General features: G+C 29.5%; 1 protein-coding gene across 1 annotated transcript in view; it reads left to right on the top strand.

Annotated features, from left to right (window-relative positions):
- LOC107445412 (ATPase family gene 2 protein homolog A) overlaps positions 1-20,919 on the top strand; it is a 40,374-nt gene that overhangs the window by 713 nt on the left and 18,742 nt on the right. Inside the window, exons 3-8 of the mRNA XM_087149757.1 lie at positions 616-792; positions 3,254-3,556; positions 5,751-6,122; positions 10,993-11,116; positions 13,449-13,508; positions 18,079-18,178. Coding sequence (XP_087005883.1) covers positions 630-792; positions 3,254-3,556; positions 5,751-6,122; positions 10,993-11,116; positions 13,449-13,508; positions 18,079-18,178 — 1,122 coding nt within the window. The 5' untranslated portion in view covers positions 616-629. The remainder of the gene's footprint in view (positions 1-615; positions 793-3,253; positions 3,557-5,750; positions 6,123-10,992; positions 11,117-13,448; positions 13,509-18,078; positions 18,179-20,919) is intronic.

Raw genomic sequence — 20,919 nt, 5'->3', positions numbered from 1 at the left:
GTGACTTACAACTATACATATTGATTTATTTTTACATGATTTTATGTCAGTTATCGAGTATTGCATTCATATGATTTAAAAGCTATTATGATTTGTGTTCAAGTTACTTCAAAATTACACGATGGAACAGCAACACCTGGGTGCATTTTTCCAATCCAGTGGCTTTTAATGATTTGCTCTACTGTTTGGAATTTTCTTAAATAAAATTAAAATAAAACTGGATTCTTGACTTTTTTATTAGTTCAGGTCTCACATTGTAAAAGAAATAAAATCTTGCATTACTATTGCAACCAACTTCAGCCTAGAGGAAAATCTGTAAAACAGAGAGTAAGTCATTAAAAGTTGTATCGTAAATTAGCTTCTCAGGCAAACCTCTACAGGTTATTTTTAAAAAATGTGCAAGTTTAAAGTTCGTTTGACTTCTTGACAATTATAATTGGCATGGCAGATCAGGATACACAAGATATACCCAAATCATTACTTCATTTTCTATATAAGTACTTATTTCCTATGATTCAAATATTTTTTCCCCTAAAACATGTCAAGATTTTTTAAACATACCAATGAGTTCTAATTGAAATCTCTCTAAAAAGTTCGTCATTTTACTTCTTTCAGGTATTTCTTCCAACATGGGGAAAAAAAAGCCGAAGAAATTTACTACTGTTTCTAACCATTCAAATGTATCAGAGATGAACATAAGTGATTCCTCTTATTCTCAAGATATTTCATTTAGCGAGAGTCCTGAAGAATTTAAAGTTTTACTTTCCCATAATACTGAAAATAAAGATGAATGTAAGTTATGCCTACTTTTTCCCTCCATTCTAATGTTTATTTCTTTTAACTTTCATAATTGGAGACATGTGGGTGTATAGCTTGAATTTTCTTGAAAAAAAAATGTTTTTTATTTATCCAAATCAAGGATTACATGTTTCTACCACAGTAGAAAAAACTCTGATTAAAACCAGCTAGCAATAAGTTTCTCCCAACCCAAAAGAAAGTGTAAAAAATTATATTAAAATTAGTCCAGAAATGCCTATTTTTACTTAATTATATAATTTGGTGATCAAATTCATCCTTTGGCTGTGCTTAAAGTTGATTGCTGTATTTTGCTTAAATATTCGTTCCTCTAATTCTGAATCACCCAAAATAAATATGCAGTAATAATATAAATAAATATACAGATACAAAATAAAAGTACAGTGTGTTCCATAATAACTACTCTTAAAATATGTTTTCTGAATCCTTGTCAAAAAGGAAGGTAATAACGTATGCACATTGTAGATTCTAAGTAAATATATAAACATGGATCTGCTCGAGACTGAACATGGTTCGCATAATGAAAAGTTCGGATAATTGGAAAGTTATTTAAAATCTAGTGTAAATGATTATTATTTATGCATTAACTTCCCTTCACACCTTTTGTAGGCTTAGGACTGGCAGTACTATCTAAAATAGCATTGGCATGTTTAAATTTTTTTTCCTTTTTCAATTTTAAATATTTTTAATTAAATTTTTTTTAAAACTTTTTTTTTTCATCTTGAATTATTTTTATCATATTTCAGTTTTTTATAATTTTTTTGTCAATTACTGATTTTAAAACATTTTCATTATTTTCCATTGCAAAAGAAATCCAACAAAGATCTCGTTTCAAAATCTAATGGTCATTGTGAAATCTAATGGATTGCATGCTTCTATATGAGAAGGTTCACCATCTTGAGCTTGATCACCTACTTCTTTCACTTCGTCTGTAGAGTTCCGATTTTCATTAAAAATTTCAGCAACAATTTCATCATTTTCATCCGAAAGATCTACTGGTCCAGAAACTTCAGTTTCGTTTGTTTTTCTGTTAAGAATTTTATTCCAAGATTTAAGATTCCAAGCACTGTAATCACTAATTATTAACCATAAGTTACAACTTTCCCATTCCCCAATTATAGAACTTCAGAACTTATCAATTCATAAACTCCTTCTGCATTCCAACCATTGTAGACTATCAAAATGAAGCTTGCATTCTTGGAAGATAATTTTCAGTTGTAAAGGGCTATGTAGGTTTAACTGTATCACAATACATGTATGTATGGCTACTATAAGAAAACTGCTAAAAAAGTTGTATATTAAATATGGTCTTCAGATGTAGGGGGTATTATTTATTCTTCTCAATTTAGAAAAATTGTCGATAGGTTAAAAAGTATTCTAAACTTTAAAAAAAACGAATTCTCGGACACAGTTCGGATAATTGGACATTCAGATAATAGGGTTCGGATAATCGGCGCTCTACTGTAATAATATTTAATAATATATGACAAATTGCTGTTGAAGCAGACTATGAGGACCAAACATCAAAACCTGTTTAATTGCTGATTGTAACATGGGAACTGTTTCTATTAATTGATTTCACTGTTTTCTCAGGCAATCAAATCAGTTTTGATGTTTTGTACATCCTCCTTCTTCAACTGTGATTTCTGAAGCTTTTTGGTTTTTTCCTCATAAATCAATTATCTCAGAATGTTGATGCTTATCTGGTGAGTGACTCATTGTTCGAAAGATAATGTTTCAACCACTCCTAATGAAGCACCATCGATTTCTTCTAAAGTCCTTTTCTGACTACTCATTGTATTGTAGAGGTTTTTGTTTCGGCATGTCCATTACAGTGTGGTTAATTCAGTTTTATTTAATTAGGTTCGTTTAGTCCTGTTTATTGATTATAAGAACAGATCTGCAGACTCTCCTTGTGTGGTTTCTATCAAAAATCTGAATTGTTGTTTGTCAAAAATTTTAAATTCATTTCTTATAAAGTTTATTTTAACCAAATTAATAATTCAATAATTGGAATTTTAAAAAAAAAAATGAATTGATGCACTTCTAGGTTGATTGAAAACTCTTTTTTGCTTAAAATTTTTGTTGCATTTAAATTTAGTGAAACTGTTTAATTAAAAATTAGCTAACTTGCAATTTTCAACAGAATATAAGATCTTCAGATTAGGTCTTAGCAAGAAATTATTCCAACTGAGAGACAACTTGAAACTAACATGAAACTAATATGAAAATACTGAATATGTTTTTAAAAGATTTATTTTTTTAAAAATTTTATTTAATATGAATATTTTTTGTAATATTTGTTATAGTTAAATTTTTAATTCTGAAAACCTATTTCTGAAATTTTGTTACCACACATAGTTCTGTTTTTCTTTTTCTATAACTGCTGTGGCATGTCTGTATGAAGTTTTGATTTTAATTTATACCTTTGTTTTAGATAACAAGTGGACGAAAAATTGCTACTGGAAAAATATTGCTTTTATCAGTCCCTCTGTGCTTTGTCATTATGGTTTCAACTCTTTTTTACTTTTCCAAGGAAAGTCAAATTCTGCAGTATTTATAGCTAAACCTCTGAAGTCTGTTAAAAAAAGAAATGTTATATTACTGAATGGCATGGGCTTTAACAATGAAGAAATAGTAACGCTTACTCCTCTTAAAGACATATATGAAGCTAAGGAAATATTCTGTGATTCCTCGTTATCTTGTGACATTCTTCAAAAAATGCTTGCAAAAAAATTAAGTAATGTATCTTTTAATCAATGTTGTTTCAATTATTGTATTATATAGTGCTCCTTGGTTTTGAAAACTCGCTGTTTAGTAGAATCAGCCATTTATTATCGTGAATTTTTCAAGAACAGAATAATTTGAGAGAGCATTGATTTAAAATAATTTGGTCGCTAATAGAAATTTACTAAAAGTGAAACAGAACTTTTGGAGAGTTAAAAGTTCCGGGTCGTTCCAACAAAAATTAGATGGGCATACTTTGTGAAAACTGATAAGTAACAAAAGTTTTTTTTTTTTTATCTTTTCTAAAACTAACCACGAATCAATGATGAGAAGTGACTTTAATTTGTGTAACTTTATCTTTATGAATATTAAGTTTGAATAAAAATAGTTTCCTTTAGTGAAGTTGTCGAATCGAAAATCAAAATTTGTAAATTTAATAAATCTAATTGTTTATTTAAGCTTAAAATGCCTTTCAAAGCTGAGAATATACTATCCATTTGTTATTCAAAGTAAATATTCCGCTGTAGATTTATTAGTAATAAAACCTTTAGGTACCAATGCGATCATATCGAAGAACAGGCACTGTGTGTGTATATATATATAGCATTTGTGACAATTGTGTAAAATGTGCAACTCTAGTTTTGTCTTGGGAAAAGTGGGCTTCTTATTTAATGTTTAGAAACTGTAGTTCTATGCATGATTTTTCATTATGGGTTTTAAAATTTTGAGTGTGTGATAAAAAAAAGTTTATTTTCTCAGTTCAGGAATTGTCCAGTCATCTTTCTGTGACTACTTTAAATTTAAGCTTGTAATGTTCCATCAAATCATTTATGTCAATGACACCAATCAATAGATGTTATTGGCCAAAATTCTTATATTTTGTTTACATTTTAGCTTTTTATTTACACTTTTTAGGGTGAATACACAGTCTGCTACTAGGGAGCAGGGTTATTGTTTACTGCATTATACTGCAAGTGTGCCACCTGAATGCAGAAAAACAACATTCTATGCCTTTAAGAAAAACCTATCGCTGTTGTTTCAATACTCGAAAGTCAAATGCAGTGACATAATCACTGAGAGAGTCTGGCTGCATTAAGCAGAGAAAATTTTTTTTGTTTATATCACTCTCTTCCAGATTGACTGCAGAGTAAAATGTGATGAATTTTGACAGTTTTTTTTATTGAGTAATTGAGAAATTTCTTCCGATGGGGAAAAATATTGACTGCAAAGTAAAATAGGGACATTTCAACAGTATTTTTTTTCATAATGAATAATATTAAATAGGTTTCTGCACTGTCATCTACGCATTTATGCATACCTGTACATATTTGTACCTGTAAAAAGCTGAAACCCTTTTGTCCGCCTTGAAATTAGTTTTTCTTAGAAATAGCTTTCATGAACATAAACTCCCCCCCCCATTAGTCTTCACGTATGTAAGATTCTAACTTATAAATAAATTTAGAAACTAAATGAATAAAAAGATTTTAATATTTAACTATGACAATTATTTCCACAAAACCTAAATATATAGTCAGGAGATGTGTTTTCTCTTTAACAACTGTTGAGAATTTCTGAAAAATTAATGTTAACCCCGGTTTTCGTCAAACTAATTGGCGTCTCTTCTACATTTACTTCCTTCTCCCAACATCTACACTTTAATGTTCACTCTTACATATATTATGCTTTTTCTTACATTTATTATTTTTTTCATGTTTCAGGTAATAGGTTTATCTGATGTGGCCTAAAACTAAAATTTACGTTATTTGTAAATTTTAATTTGTAGTTAAAACCTACAAATTGCATAAGATATATATAATTTTTTTTCTTACATTTATTTTACTTCACTTTTCAGGTAATAGATTTTTCTGGTGTGACCTAAAACTACAATTTACATTGTTTATAAATTAAAGATTTTTTTGTTTTTTGTTTTCTATTATTACAGTGTTCAACAATATATGACGTCTTATGATGAGCAAAATAATTTATGATTGTAATACCCCCCCTTTTTTTTTTTAAATTTATTGTATTACTATTCTTTGTCGCCTGGACAGGATTTTTCTCTTGACGACGAATATGTATTCTTTGTATTTATGTGTTTTTGTTCTCAATAAAGTTATATATTTGTTTGTTGTTAAAGATTGTAATTTACAAATTGCTTAAGATATATGTTACACTTTTTCTTACATATATTTTATTTCATATTTCAGGTAATAGATTTTTCTGGTGTGGCCTCAAACTACAATTTACCTCGTTCGATGTCAAATCTGAATGTGTTATTTCAAAAGCTATCTGTGATGACAATTTTTCTAAAAGCAATTGTTTTGGTGACGTCACCGACTCTTCGAAGCATATTTCATCTCTCTTTTCGTCATTAACTTTGCAAGATTCTATTCATGATACTTCTGGGTCCGTAGATGCACAATCAATCACCTGTTTTATTACAAATCATCGTTCATCAATTATTGTGAGTGAGCCTGAATCGTCGTATCCTCTTTTTAAGCACGTAGGAGGATATCGTCAACAGATTGAAATCATAAGGAATCATATTAATGCATTTCTGAAAACTACAAAGGATAAAGGTAATTTGCTTTCAAATGTCTCCAAAATACTCTTCAAATTTAAAATCAAAGAGAAATTAAAATTTGTGAATTGCTGCATTTAGTCGAGGAAACCAAATAAATAAATGTTTCGTTATAGTCAGAGAATTTTTAGTCAAAATCTTCTAACAAACACGCAAAATAGTTGATTTCAGAATTCACGGTTACACTAAATACCCAATGAGGTTCAAAGTATATAAATGTGGCATCTGTTTTTATTATTTCTTTAAAAATTTGGTGCAGCATTGTTAATTTTTTTATTTAATAAATTACAAGAATAATTTTTGAAAAAAAAAATTCTTTCTTTAATATGCCCTTGTTTTAAATCTTTTTCTTAAATATAGATATATTTGCAATGTTATGCTTTTAAAATGGAGGCTATTATCAATATAAATAAATTTTTGTTCTTTATCACAAATAAAGTGTACAATTGCAGACTCTATAAACGAGATTGCTTTGTTAATAAATTATATTAAATTTAGTTTTTAAGTATTTTTCTTATTTGTACAATATATTGCTTTTATCCATACTTCTTTTTCATAAATTCTATATGTTAAGATTCCGCCTGTGAAATTTTTTTTTTACAAAATGTATTTAACATATTTTTCATCAAAAAGTATAGACCTCATTGCTTAGTGAATGTAATATATATATATACACACATAAATTTAGATACAGGGAAAACTCGTCTCTCAATACGGATATATATTTAATTCCCTGTGAATCTTCTATGAATAAACATCTCCACAAAAGTATCTCCACACTCCTGTAACTGACAGTCAGTTTTGCCCCAAAATGTCATTTTTTATCTTTTTTCACCAGACACCATTTTTTCTAAATTTGCAGGGTGCGTAGCTTTTTTAAAAAGTGCTCTAAGGTGCTTATTTTTGTTTTTTAAAAGCCCTTAAAGGTGCTTTTTTCATTGGGTGTTTTTAAAAAGTGCTTAATTTTCCCGTTTTCAAAATAAGATTTTTCCTTTACTATTTTAATTTTCGCTTCGAAATATGCAAAAAGACACAGTTCACATTGACAATTTTTGAAAGTTGTCAAAAACAATTTAAAAAAAATTTTTTTTTTTTTGACATGACGGTTAAAACAAGATAAAACCGTCAATTGTCAAAAACTTTCCAACCCTGCCTAATTATGTTTTTTTTTTTAAAAAAATATTTTTAATAATACTTAAAAATATTTTTTGAGTTCTTGAAAAGTGCTTATTTTTTGTTGCATAATTTGGCTACATAACCTGATTTGGAAGAAGAAAAAAACTATTTCTGCTTTAAATTCCAAGAGAAAAAATGTGCAACTTTCCATACTTTTTGAAGCATGTGCAGTTTTTCCCTTTGTCTATAGCTAAAAATATTGTTAAGTAATTTCACTGCTAAAGAATAATTCTTTCTTCTGTCAACTTGCTTTATCTTTGTAAATAAAGAAGAGAAAATAGGAGGAGACATCTTAATTGTTCTACATGTCTCTTCCCCTACAGAAAATTTCTTTTATCTTCTTATCAATTTGAAGACTGTATTTAAAACAGCTAGGTTAAAAAAAATTAAGCAGATATCTTGTCTTTGACGATTTCAGATAAGTCAAACATATATTCAGACTCTTGATAGATGTTCAATTCTGAATATACCCACTCTATAGGGCCTCCTGCCTTTCAGGTATGCATTGCTTTCTTTTTTTCTGTGCATCACAGGAGGTTTTTCTTCAAGATTTCCTACTACCTGCAATGTTTCCTATCAAGTGATGGGGGTGTGAAACTAATAATTGAAACCGATGAGGATTAAAAGCTCTTTTTTGTTACGAGATGATTAACTTGAACATCTGTGTAAGTAGGTGAAACATATTCATTTCTACATTAACATTTGCTACATCTAGAATTGCCTAACATCTAGAATTATGTATATAAATCAAACTTTTCCATGCATTCCTTTTTTATTAATAAAAAAAATTGAACATTTTATTTAATAACATTGTAGATAGTTATTGTAGATTATTTAATTATTTCTATATCATTCACATTGAAATTATTTTAAAAGCAAATTACAAACTTAAACTTCCTTATTATTAGCCTACAATTTACTGTATTAAGAGCAGGACAACTTTTGTCCTTTTTTGGTTTTGAGAGTGCCCACTTAACCCATATGTTTCACTGTATATGTGTATATATATATATATATATATATATATATATATATATATATATATATATATATATATATATATATATATATATATATATATATATATATATATATATATATATATATATATATACAGACGTGCCAACTCTCCCGCATTTTGCGGGAGTCTCCCGAATTTTGAGTTATTCTCCCGCCCTCCGGAATTGATTAAAAAAACTCCCGAATTTTACTGCAATCGACAGCCAAACTCAAAATTACCTAATTTTTCCGCGATTGCGGAAGTTTCGTTTTTCTTTCAGGGTGAATTCCATCCCCTCTTATCGAACTACCATCTGCCTGAGGCGTAGCTGCACGTGCTTTATTTTTCCCTCCCCTTCAACGTTACCTCTCTTTAACACTCCTACTTCACCCGCCCCCTTACACTGGGATTCGTAGGAATCTTCGTGTGAAGTTGAATGTGATGACGTCACATGACGATATCGAGTGACGTCCGTACAGGAGTGGGGAAACTCGTACTCTCGATTGTTATAATTGATATTGTATCTTTCTGTTTTTATAGTTTTCAATTCGTATTTTACCATGGTTGGCAACAAACTTGTAAACTAGCAACGTGATATCCATTATTCGCTTAGTCTTCGTATATTAAAAATTTTTTTTTTTCAAGGATGTCTAAGTAGAAACGGAAGTATGCAACCAATTTCAAAAAATCATGTACCAATGACTTAAGCAAGACTTAATTGCGAAGAGCTACATCTGCAACTCTTTTTTTTATGCATACAGTAGAGAACCATTCATGCGGTATCCAGATAATCCGGGAAAAAGTTTCGCTCCTTTCTCCCGCCATTTTGAACTGAAACGATATGGAAAAAAAAGTGGAAATTGGACTCATCCTTGAAGGTGAGTAGAGGAAAGTGTGGCAAAGGGGATAATTTTTTCCCCCGTTTACCCAGAGAAACGTCATTTCTTCTGCGACCTTGAAGATTTTAGATCTTTATTTTCTCTTTTAGGCCGTCAATCGAACTCAGAGGAGAGTGGCATGCTGATTTCGTGTTCTGTTTGATTTACGAGGGGGTGGGGAAAATGCATTGCACATGCATATCAGTAAACAGAAGATGAATGAGAAAAATATATTTATTTATTTGACATTGATTAATAAAAAATAAAAAAAATTTCCTTTTGAATAAATTCTGATTCTTTGGAAGTGCGGTACCATTCGCAAGTTTTTCTTGATGTGGAATCGCACCTGCTTTAATTAAAAGTAGTGTTTTTATTAAAAAAAATAAATAAGAGGAAAATTGTTTATTAGTTTAAACATACAATTAATTTATGAAATAAATTGCAGTTTTGTTTTTCTTATTCCACTACGTTTGATTTTTTTTTTCCCTTTTCCTGATAAATTTCGCACTCAATAAATTATTTTTATTCCTAAATTTTATCATTAGGTTTTTTTTTTTTTTTATAAATTCCATTGATCTTGCCTTGATCCAGGTTTTAATATTTATGCTAGTGCCGTTTTTTAACTATCGTTTCGGTTCGATAATTTTCAAGTGTTGTTTTTATTTAGATTAATGAGTTTTCATTTTAAGCTTGTTTTTCTTGTCTAAACTTGCAAATTTTTTTATTCTTTTATATGTTATTTTTCTACAATTTTTTTCCTTTTTCGATTTAGGAGTGCTCTTCTTTTTTCTCTTACTTTAAAATGTTTTTACACTTTTTCCTTGTAATTTGGGCTCGATAAAACATCGATTAACGACATTTTTTGGTCGATCCAGAAAACCGGGAAATTAAGTCATCCGGGATGGCGATGGTCCCGAGCATCCCGGATAATTGATTCTCTATTTTACAGACATTAGTATTATTATACATTAGTATTGAATTGGTTTTTTAAAATAAAATAGTTCTTCAATTTGTTTATTTTTTAAAAGTTTTTGTTCATTTTTATTACAGTGTCAAGGGTTTTTGTAATGTTTTATTAAGGAAATGGTATTTATTTTTTAAATAAAGAGTATCTACCTAATATAATTTTGTTTCTAAATCTGTGTTTAATTATTTTATTTCTATTTAATATTTTTCCACAATTTGTGCTCTATTAGTGTGTAAAATTTCTTGCATTCTTATATTTAATAAATTTTTTACTTAAAATTCCTTAGAAGTGTCAAATATTGCATACCGTGCGCCTTTTTTTTATCCCTCCTGAAATCTCCTGAATTCTTGTTTAGGAAACTCCTGAATGTTAATTTTGCTAGGTTGGCACATCTGTATATATATATATATATATTCTAATGAAATGCTGTTGTATACACTAAAATGTAACCTGGAGTTTTACTAAAATTTTTCTAAAAACCTGGAAAAGACAGGGAAATTTCATTCCTAAAATTGAATGGGAACCCTGTAAATTTATTTTAAAACGTCAAAATTACTTTTGAGATTTTGTCAACAGATGTTGCTGCTGACTAGTAAAATTAAAAATATACAAATTTTTCTCCTGATTGTCAGATATAGCGATGCTTAAATTTGCTCCAAATTTTGAGTATTTATTGTCCCCTATTTATTACATTATTATGATCTTAATATGTTATATCTTTTTGTGTCTCTTAAATGTAAAAGAATTATTTTTGTTGTTTTTAGGACCAAATTTCCACTCTTTATACAGAAATTGTTTTATAAATTGCAATCACTAGTTAAATTTTTTTTTTTTTTTTTGGTTCAAGGTTGCATCTCAATGCTGCTGTTGAGTGGTCCCTCCAAAACTGGAAAAAACATGATTATGAACGCCATTATCAATGAATATGGAATCCCTACTATGAAAATAGATATGTCTTCCCTGATTTGCCTGTAAGAAATGTTCAAAAATGTTATGTTATGGGGTTTTTAAGAATCTGATTTTTTATTTATTAAAACAACTTATTTTAATTTTGAATAAGATTGAATAGGTTTTAATGATGCTTTTAACAAAATAAGTATCGTAATTACTGTTGGATTGATAACAGAAAAGTTCCAGTGTGTTAGCAGACAGTGTGTCCCCTGATGAAGTGCTGTTTTTGCTACCATACATATCTTTAGAATTTTGTTTTGTTTATTTTTGGTTTCTTTGTTTTTTTTTTCTTTGTTTTTTTTGGTTTCTCTGGAATTATTTCAGATTCAGAAACAGATGAAGTGATAGCAAAATGTATATTGTCATCCAACTATTTTTTCCGAAAATATGTTTTCCCTTAACAGTAACATATTATTTAATTAAAATAAACCTATAGTAAAATTTAAAAATTAAAATGTTTGCTGAAATGGGAAAATTCAACTTTGATTTTCTTTACAGATTATACACAAAATGGAAGCTTCCTGCAAAAATAATTATAATTAGATTTTCTTCTGTTTTATTGTTGTGAATGAACAGTCTGCTTTTGTGTTAGTACACTCGCTCATAAGTTTCAACTCTTCGTTTTTTTATTCACCCTAATTTTTTTGCCAATTGCTGAACTCCTGAGAAATATAGAGTAGATATCTATTTTTCCCTTTTAGTTTAAAGATTCTCTAAAGAAGAGTATTTGCATAAAAATAAAATTTCCTTTGCGAAGAGAAAATTTACAATAATCACATTCTCTTTATTTGTTATGCAAGAGTCATTAATGAAGTATCGGCATGTTTTGGTGAAATTTACCATTTTATTCACAAATTTTTACTGAAAAGTTTAAAGCTTCAGCAAATGTAATATATACACCGAAGAGCCATTGCATTATGACCACCCTGCTAATAACATGTAGGACCACCTTTAGCCCTCAAAACTGCTAGCACCTGCCGTGGCATTGATTCCACAACATGCTGATAGGTAGTCTGAGGTATCTGGTACCAAGCGCTCACCAACTGGTCCTGCAATTCCCTCACATTACGAGGGGGTAGCGTGGCAGCACGAATTTGGTTTTCCAAGTAGGACCACAAATGCTCTATTGGATTAAGGTCAGGTGAATTTGGGGGCCAAGACATGACTGGAAGGTCTTGGAATGTTCCTCGACGATTTAACCCTTATGACATGGAGCATTATCCTGTTGGTAAACACCATCCCCCGCAGGAAAAACTGTTGCCATGAATGGGTGAACCTGGTCAGCAACTATGTTCAAGTAGCGTACAGACGTCAGGGATTGTTCTATGAGGATTATGGGTCCTAATGTGCCCCATGAAAACATTGTTCCTGGGCAAGAAACCATGAAAACCTGGGCGAGCCCATTGTTATAGATGGAGGTTGGTCATAATGTAATGGCTCTTCAGTGTATTCAAATTCTGATATATATATTCATTGATGAATATATATCAGAATATTAAAAACAATATATGAATATTAAAAACAATATATTATCAGAAAAACATTTCAGATAAAAATGAAGAGCTTACTAAAAATATTTTTAACTCTTTGTAAATCAATAAGTTGATTAAATTTTTATAAATTCAAATATATAAAAATATCTGCATTTTAAAATTACGGGTAACAAAACTATATACGATAGATTTAACATGCATCTTGCCAAAATCAGACTCACAAGCCTAGCTCTCCACCGACGTTGTGGGCGTCCTGATCGATCAACTACTGGAGAGCTTTGTTTAATGGTACAGGCTATCAGATATTTACTCAAAGATTATGTTAAAAGATAATATCCACCTCTCATGGTTATCATGCTTTAGCAGAATCTTGAAATGTTTGAACAGTAGTGCTTACTTTTTATCGAAACATTCTCACTGCAAAAACACTTAAAATTAAGAAGTGGAATAATATTTTTAGCATAGGGTGGTGGCACTATGGAGAAGAAGATGCAGTATACAAATCACAGTTCTTCCTCTATCTTATTGTCGTCTCTGTACATTTAGTAGACCTTAATTGTTGATTTGTCAAAAATTTATAAAATACCATTTTCTTCATCTCTGATTTGTTCAAACATTTTTCTTGTCAAAATTCCTGTTTAACTCTTTCAATGTGAGTATCTTATTTCAATAGTAATAAGTGCACACTGCCATTAGAAAATTTTAAAATTCTTTGACTATAAGTGAGTGGTGGGCTATTGTTTTTAATATAATTCTTGAGTTTATAATTTGTAATACATTTCCCAAAATGTAATTCTGTGCTCTGGAATTGAATGTTAAAGAAGTTTATTTAATACATTTGTGTATGCTATGTTTTTAGGAACACTTTTACTGCTTTGGAGGAAGAAATGAACCTGGTAATAAAAAATGCTTCTGAGAGGTACATATTAATTCCGATACTCAACTTGAGTTACATTTTCTTTGATATAATTTTATACTTCACTGGAAAATATGGTAAATGATTGACTGGTTTTTATTAACTGAAGGGGAAAAGAAGATAGAACAAATTGTTTTCACTCGTAACTAAATATTTTTGTCTTTACTTTGTCATCCCAAGTCATCTTTGACTTTTATTACAATTAATTGTAGGATACCTGTTTTTATTCATCAAAAGAAAATATTTAGCTTTAATTGACAGTTTGGCAAGATTTGTGTGATAGCTTTTATGTAAGATAGTCAGATTTATCACATACTTTGCTTGATTGTGTATATTTCACGGTTGCTGGATGAATTAGGAAAATTTTGTTGAAAAAGTGTTATAAAAATGGTGAGTGGGTCGAAAAAGTGATGCACAGGGTTTTCAGATGGATGGTGAACATAGTTAGATTTAAAAAAATTAAGTATTTACGCACACAATCCAAAAGTATGTGAAGGCTCATAATATTTTTTTAGTACTAAATGCTTTCATTACTTTAAAAAATCTATAATTTTTTTTTTATTATTTTAACATATTTATTTATTCCTGCAAAAAGAAACAGTCTATATATGGGTCATTCTCACGAAAACTGTCATTTTTCAGTTCATAAAATCCCAAAAAAGTAAAGTGAATAAAAAGCTCTGAAACTTTTTATATTAATAGAAATATGTAATGGCATTATAACGAAAGTATATACCCTATAAATTATACTTAATATTTAAATTAATTAATTTTAAGTAATTAATTTATAATTAATTAATTTATAATAATTAATTAATTTTAAGTAATTAATTTATAATTAATTAATTTATAATAATTAATAATTAATTAATTTAATAAATAAATAAATTAATTAAAATAAATAAATTAATTAATTTAATAAATTAATTTATTAATTTTTTAATTTATTTTTCAAATTAATTAATAAATAAATTAATTATTTTCACTACTTAAAAAGTGAGGGAATGACACTAATAGTGAGGGAATGATATTTTATTTTAATACATGTTTTTATCTAAGTTACATCTACCTAAAGTTTGAAAATGATAACATACTAAGTATATCTAATATTTATTATAATTTAGTCTTATATATTTAATAGTTTTTACAGGTTTGGAAAATAAAAGTGGCTGGCACGATTGAACAAAAAGAAATTTGATAATATACTCATCGTGAATCATTCCCTCACTTTATACACTAGTGAGGGAATGACGAATTCAATTAAATTTGAAAATAACAGTTAGGCCTAATTAATTTCTGAAGTCAATCACATACAATTATATTCATACAAGAAAGCAACATATAATTATCCTCTTTCTCGATGAAGTTGTATTTTATTTTACTCTAAAAAATGACATGAGGGAATGACAAATGTAAAAAATTTTACCTGGTTTGATTCATTCAAATTTATTCCACAGCAAAGCTTCTTTAAGTAGAAGATGGAAACATACTGCAATTTTGTTCTATGATGCCAGTTGTTAACTTCTGAAGTTTTTATTAAAATATTTTTATTCTAAGAAGATTGCAGGTGATAAGAACATTGTTGTGAGGGAATGACGCGAAACACTGGGGACAAAGTTTAAAATAGTGCTGTGCTAATATTTTTATCAGAAATTAAATATAAAATTGATTTTCTGAATTCTATATTTCAGTATTCTGAAATAAAAAACTCGAATTTGTAAAAGATTTTTTTTTATTTCAGAAACAATTTTTTTCTTTTTTTAAATCAGCAGTGGGGACAAGTGAGGGAATGACATATTGGTATATTTTAATTACCTAAAATAAATAAAAAATAAAAATTGATAATTTTATTTTTATTCTTTTGTTAGCTTGCATTCTGAAGGACACTTTCCCTGAATTTTTTTTTCGTAAGCTGTAAAACACACATAAAATATACTGGGGACATGAAAATGACTGTTTTTGTGAGAATGACCCATATATAAGCTTACCGGGCAAAAAATTAGTCACCTCATTGCGCAAGCACCAATGAATTGTTAGATTTCGTTAAATGATGCGGTGGTCAATTGACGTGTTCAACTGTGTGCTCATAGATTCAACGTGATCAACGGCAAGTAACTATCAGTGAAAAAAATTTTTTGAAGCTGGAATTGTGTGTACATATGGGTAAGTGTAAGGATGTGATAGAGTGGCAAAAAGGGGCAATCGTGTTTGGCCATGGTCATACGGTGAATGAAGTTGCTGGATTTGTTGGTGTTTCGATGCGGACTGTTCAATGTGCCTACAAGCAGTAGTGTAATTTTTTGTGGTCACGGAAGACGACGTCAGAATTGTGGTCAGAAAAAGATCCTGCATGAAAGGGACCGGAGATGTGTTTCACGACTTGTCATTCAAAATCGCTTCCAAACCTGATAGGAATTGCTTCAGTTTATAAATGAAGGTCCATCCGAACCTGTTAGTGAGAGAACATTGCGACGGGAGCTGCATGCAATGAACATTTGGAGTTGAGCATCTCGTAAGAGGCCATTGCTTACACAGGCACATAAAGCTACGCGACTTTAGTGGGCTGGAAGTCACCGAACATGGGCAGTTGCTGACTGGCTGAATGTAATATGGTCTGACAAATCACGTTTTTGCTTTTATTCAAAAGACTCATATCGTCGAGTGCTACAAAGAGCAGATGAAGCATTTCATCCTGACTGTGTGCAAGGTCAGGTTCAGGTCGAGGGTGGATCTGTTATGTTTTGGGGGTGTTTTTCTTACTATGGATTGTGCCCCCTTACTGAGGTGGCCACTAATATGAACCAACAAGTTAATTTGAACATTCTGGATGATTAGATGCTGCCTTTCAATCAACATCTTCATGAAAAGGTTGTTGTTGATACCCAATACCCCTATTTTTCAAGATGACTGCAACAAAGCTCATCGGGCTGGAAGAATCTGTGACTCGTTTTACGAACACTCAGATACTCAATTACATCTCGACTGGCCTGCCAAATCACCTGTCTTGAACCTTATCAAATATATGAGGGATATGTTGACAACAGGTTAAACTTCAAAATCAGCATCGTCGCAATTTGGTGGATTTGCGTGATCAGATCCTCATCGAGTGGTTTATACTGGATTCAACATACCTGCAAAACCTTGTGGACTCACTTCCTGTCCAATCCAGGCGGTTATCGAATTTGGAGGCGGAGTTACACGCGATTAAATGATGTTTTTTATGATTTCTCTAAGGGTGACTAATTTTTTGTCCGGTGTGCTTATATATTAGCATTAAAAACACCAGAGCACATTAGCATTAAAAACACCAAAGGAAGGTTAATATATATAGTTATAAAAGAAATAAAATTTAAGAACTGCATTCATATAAACATTAAACATACCAAAACGGTCAAAAAACTTGTATTGTATTGTAAAGTGTTTGTACGTTTAGTGTTAAGTAATTATTATCACACTAAATATTAATAATTTCGCTCCTGTAATTCTTCACCATGAAATCCATATTTAACTTTTGGTCTTAAACGCGGGCAACTATGTTTCATTTTGATTAACGAATTAAATTGCGAGAAAAGATTTCCTGAAGTCACTGTAATGAATTATTTCCATTGTAAAGCGATAGTCATTTCTTCCGGTAACGATGGGATCACTAATTTTTGGGCTAAATGAGCAGTTTATTCTTTTCTTTTCGGTAGCAACATGCATACAACTAAACAACCTTCTTGTATGCATGAATTAGGATTATGTTGTCTGCTTCTTCTTTTTTTTGGGGGGGGGGGCGTGGATATTTTTTTCTTTAAATATTAAAAGAAATATTAAGAAAGTATCTGCAAAATTGAAGAATCTCTTCCAATGCATCTGCACATGCGTGTATATATTATCTAACTATGATTGGTGATTTTAAAGTAAGAGTAGTGAAATTTGAGTAAATGGTAGCGATTCTACTATAAGTAGCATAATGAAAAATGACAATTTGAGTCAGTTGTAAAGACATATTCATCCTCTTTCTCAAGGGTGGGGCAATTTTATTCCATTTCCTTGTATTTAAATATAAATTTAAAAGAAATAAGCTTTTTTTCTGATTGCTTTTTAAATGGTTAAGGAAGTGGATAAATAGCATACTGCTATTGAAAAAACATTGTATTTTATGATAAATTTCAAGAAATACAACTTTGACAAATATTCTCATCTCCTTGATAATACTGTCAATGCTAAAATAGAATTTCAATTATTTTATAGAAATTGATTTTAAATAAACATTATTTTTTCTTCAATATGTAATTTATTATGTAAAAATGCTAACTATAAAAATCTCAATTTTGATTTTTTTTTGTCGCTTGCATTGATTTTTTTATAGCACAACAATATGAATAGCTTGCATTGAATCATGGAAATTATTTTTTACAAAATTTGTATATAAACTAAAATTCACTTATTTCATGAATGTTGTGTGCATGATTGTATTTAACAAATATTAAAACTGTTTTTTAATCATTTTTACTTTCGGTTTTTAAGTTTTAAGTGACTTGTTAAAAATGATTTTTGCCTTTTTTCCTAATTATAATTATTTTTGCAGCTCTCCAAGTTTCTTGATGTTGGATAAGTTTGATTTGTTTTGCCATTTGAAATCAAAAGAACATGTGTCAAATATGTTAAGACACCTGAATGAAATTTCTGTAAAGTATTATTATTATTTTTTTTTCTCCATTTTTTTTCATTGGATTTCTATTTAAGAGTTAAGATATTATTTTTTTGCATGATTGCTATTTTTCCTGATTGTTAAGAGCGACTCCTTAATTCTTGCCACTTAAAATCATTATTATAATTATATATTTTTCAAACTAAATGGCTTGACGTCCTCTTTGCTATTGCTCACTGACTTTAAATTGCTTCATTGAGTCCCTTCGGATTGCTTGATTATCCGAGCTTGCTTCGTACACTTTTGCTATTTTTGTCTAGCTTTTTTCTATACTTTTTTAAAGACTTAAATTTAAACTAAATTGTCATAAAACTTTTCTTTTTACAAAATTCTGTTTGGTTTTTCTGTGCAAAGTTTTAGATATATACATTTCAATATTATTTTGAAATTGTTAATAGATTTTTCTTAAGTAGAGTAAGCTAACCAGTGAAGGAACACTTAAGCTTCGCTTGCCTCTTAAAAAATCATATTAATTTCAAAATTCGTAATTTTAGTTAAATGACAGTGTCAACATATTTGTTACTAATTGCAAATTATGTAAAAAAATTGTAGAGAACTTACATAATATTGTTTTAAAGTTTTGGAGGTTCAAATAACAAGTAGTAAGAAGACCCAGTGAAGGAACAGCCCTTACCAGTGAAGGAACACAAAATTGCCCAGTAAAGGAACACTTAATTTTGGTTATATTTTAATGCTCTGTATGAATTCATTAGCCATACAAATATATAAAAACAAGACTATTTATGAAATTATAACATACAAGTACTTGTAAAATGCTAACTTTATTCGGTAATCATGAACAAAAAATTAAAGTGATGTTAAATACAAAATAAATTTTAAAAAATCGTTCTTTCTTATAATTTGACAGTCAAATCTGAATCATTGTGTCATCCGATGTTGTTTATTATCATTATTATTTTATCACCTTTTTGTTTACTCTTTTTCCTCTTATTTCTTGAAGCTTTTTTTCTTTTTTAAGTATTTCTTCTTTCTTTTTCTTCTCCATATTCTCTTGTTTTAACTTTTTTTTTAGATCTTTCAGCCTCTTGAAATTTTTGCCATTTCTCTGAAGTTAGTGCAAAAGGTAATTTATTCATTTTTCTTCTTATTTGATCTTTCTTTTTATCATCAATATTTGGCCAATGTAAATGGTTCTTCCAAACTTCTTCTGATTTTTCAGCAACATTTCTAGAATGCCTTTCTCAAAAATAGACGGGGGAAAGGTGTCTTGAAGTTTGAGGAAAATCCATCTCTTGTTGACTTGTATCTAGAGGATCTTTAAAAGTACTGATTTTACTTATAGAATCATTTTTTTTTTCAACTAAGAGAGGATCAGCATGAGGACTCATTTCAAATTCGATATCTAAGATGCATTCATTATCAATACTAGCTTCAGTTCCTAAGTTTGACTAAACCAAGTGGTCTTCTTTTAATGCGTACTTCTTCCATATTGAAAAATGTACAGGCTCTTGGACATTTTCGATATTAGACTCTTCAGTCAATGCTGCGTTAAAAATTTCCAACATATCTTGAGGGATTTCCCTCTCAAGCATCTGAAGAAATTGAGTATCGTTTCTGTTTGACTCTGTTTTTTCTTGAGGAGCTTTCTTCTAAAATCTAACATAGTAAAGTAGTTTTTATAAATTATATAATCACGTTGCTATCCTATAATGATAACTTATTATCAGTTCTTGGTGCAAAAGCCAGCGAAAAAATGCTCTATTCAAATTTTTTTGGTTATATTTAATTAGTTTTCGATTTCTAAACATAGTTAATTAAGTTGCCTAACATTTGATGTAACTAACACACCCCATTAATAAATATAAATTATAATTTTTTCATAAATTAAGTGATTAAATTAACATTTTGAGCTGAAATTATTTCAGGAATTATTCATACAATTTTTAACGAAATTTCGGTTGTCCTCTATATAGCAGAAGTACTTATCCTAGAGTCATGTAAAATCATATTTCACACATTACTTTCATTCACTGGAAGTATTCCCAGTGAAGGAACATGCCTGTTTCTTCACTGGTTAGAAGTTGTTTTTTGTTTTTGAAACAGAATTTTAATGTATAATATGACTAAAAGTACAAGAAAATTAAAAAATTTCTTTTATTTTCATTAACTGGGAAAAGAACCAAGTAAAGAAACACTTGTTCCTTCACTGGTTTTTCATCGTTTGGTGATCCAGTGAAGGAACATGCCTGTTCCTTCACTGGTTAGAAGTTGTTTTTTGTCTTTTAAACAGAATTTTGATGTATAATGTGACTAAAAGTACAAGAAAATTCAAAAATTTATTTTATTTTCATTAACTGGGAAAAAAAACCAGTAAAGGAACACTTGTTCCTTCACTGGTTTTTCATCGTTTGGTGATCCAGTGAATAAACACCCCCTTATCTCAGTACCTGATTATGCTATGGTGCTTTAAAAAAAATAAAACGTAACTTCAATAACTATATTTTGAATTCTCTTCTTCACAGTGAGAAAAATAAGACTATTACATGCAATTAATTCCACTTCAAACATATAAATACAAGCACTCACCTTATAATTTTTTCAACGAAACAAGGTGTTGCAGAGATAATAACAAATTCAAAAATTTTTCCAGAGAAGTATATTTGACCAGGTAATCCAAAACATTGCTAGATGACTTCCTATTGTTTGGCAGTAAGATATTGTTACCAATTAATCTAAGGAAAAACTTTCAAATTCTCA

The sequence above is a fragment of the Parasteatoda tepidariorum genome, chromosome 8 (assembly GCF_982258835.1).
Source record: "Parasteatoda tepidariorum strain Cologne lab strain chromosome 8, Ptep-v5.0, whole genome shotgun sequence".
NCBI lineage: Eukaryota > Metazoa > Arthropoda > Arachnida > Araneae > Theridiidae > Parasteatoda > Parasteatoda tepidariorum.
The sequence above is the reverse complement of the archived record's forward strand: the minus strand, read 5'-3'. Positions and strand labels throughout refer to the sequence as shown.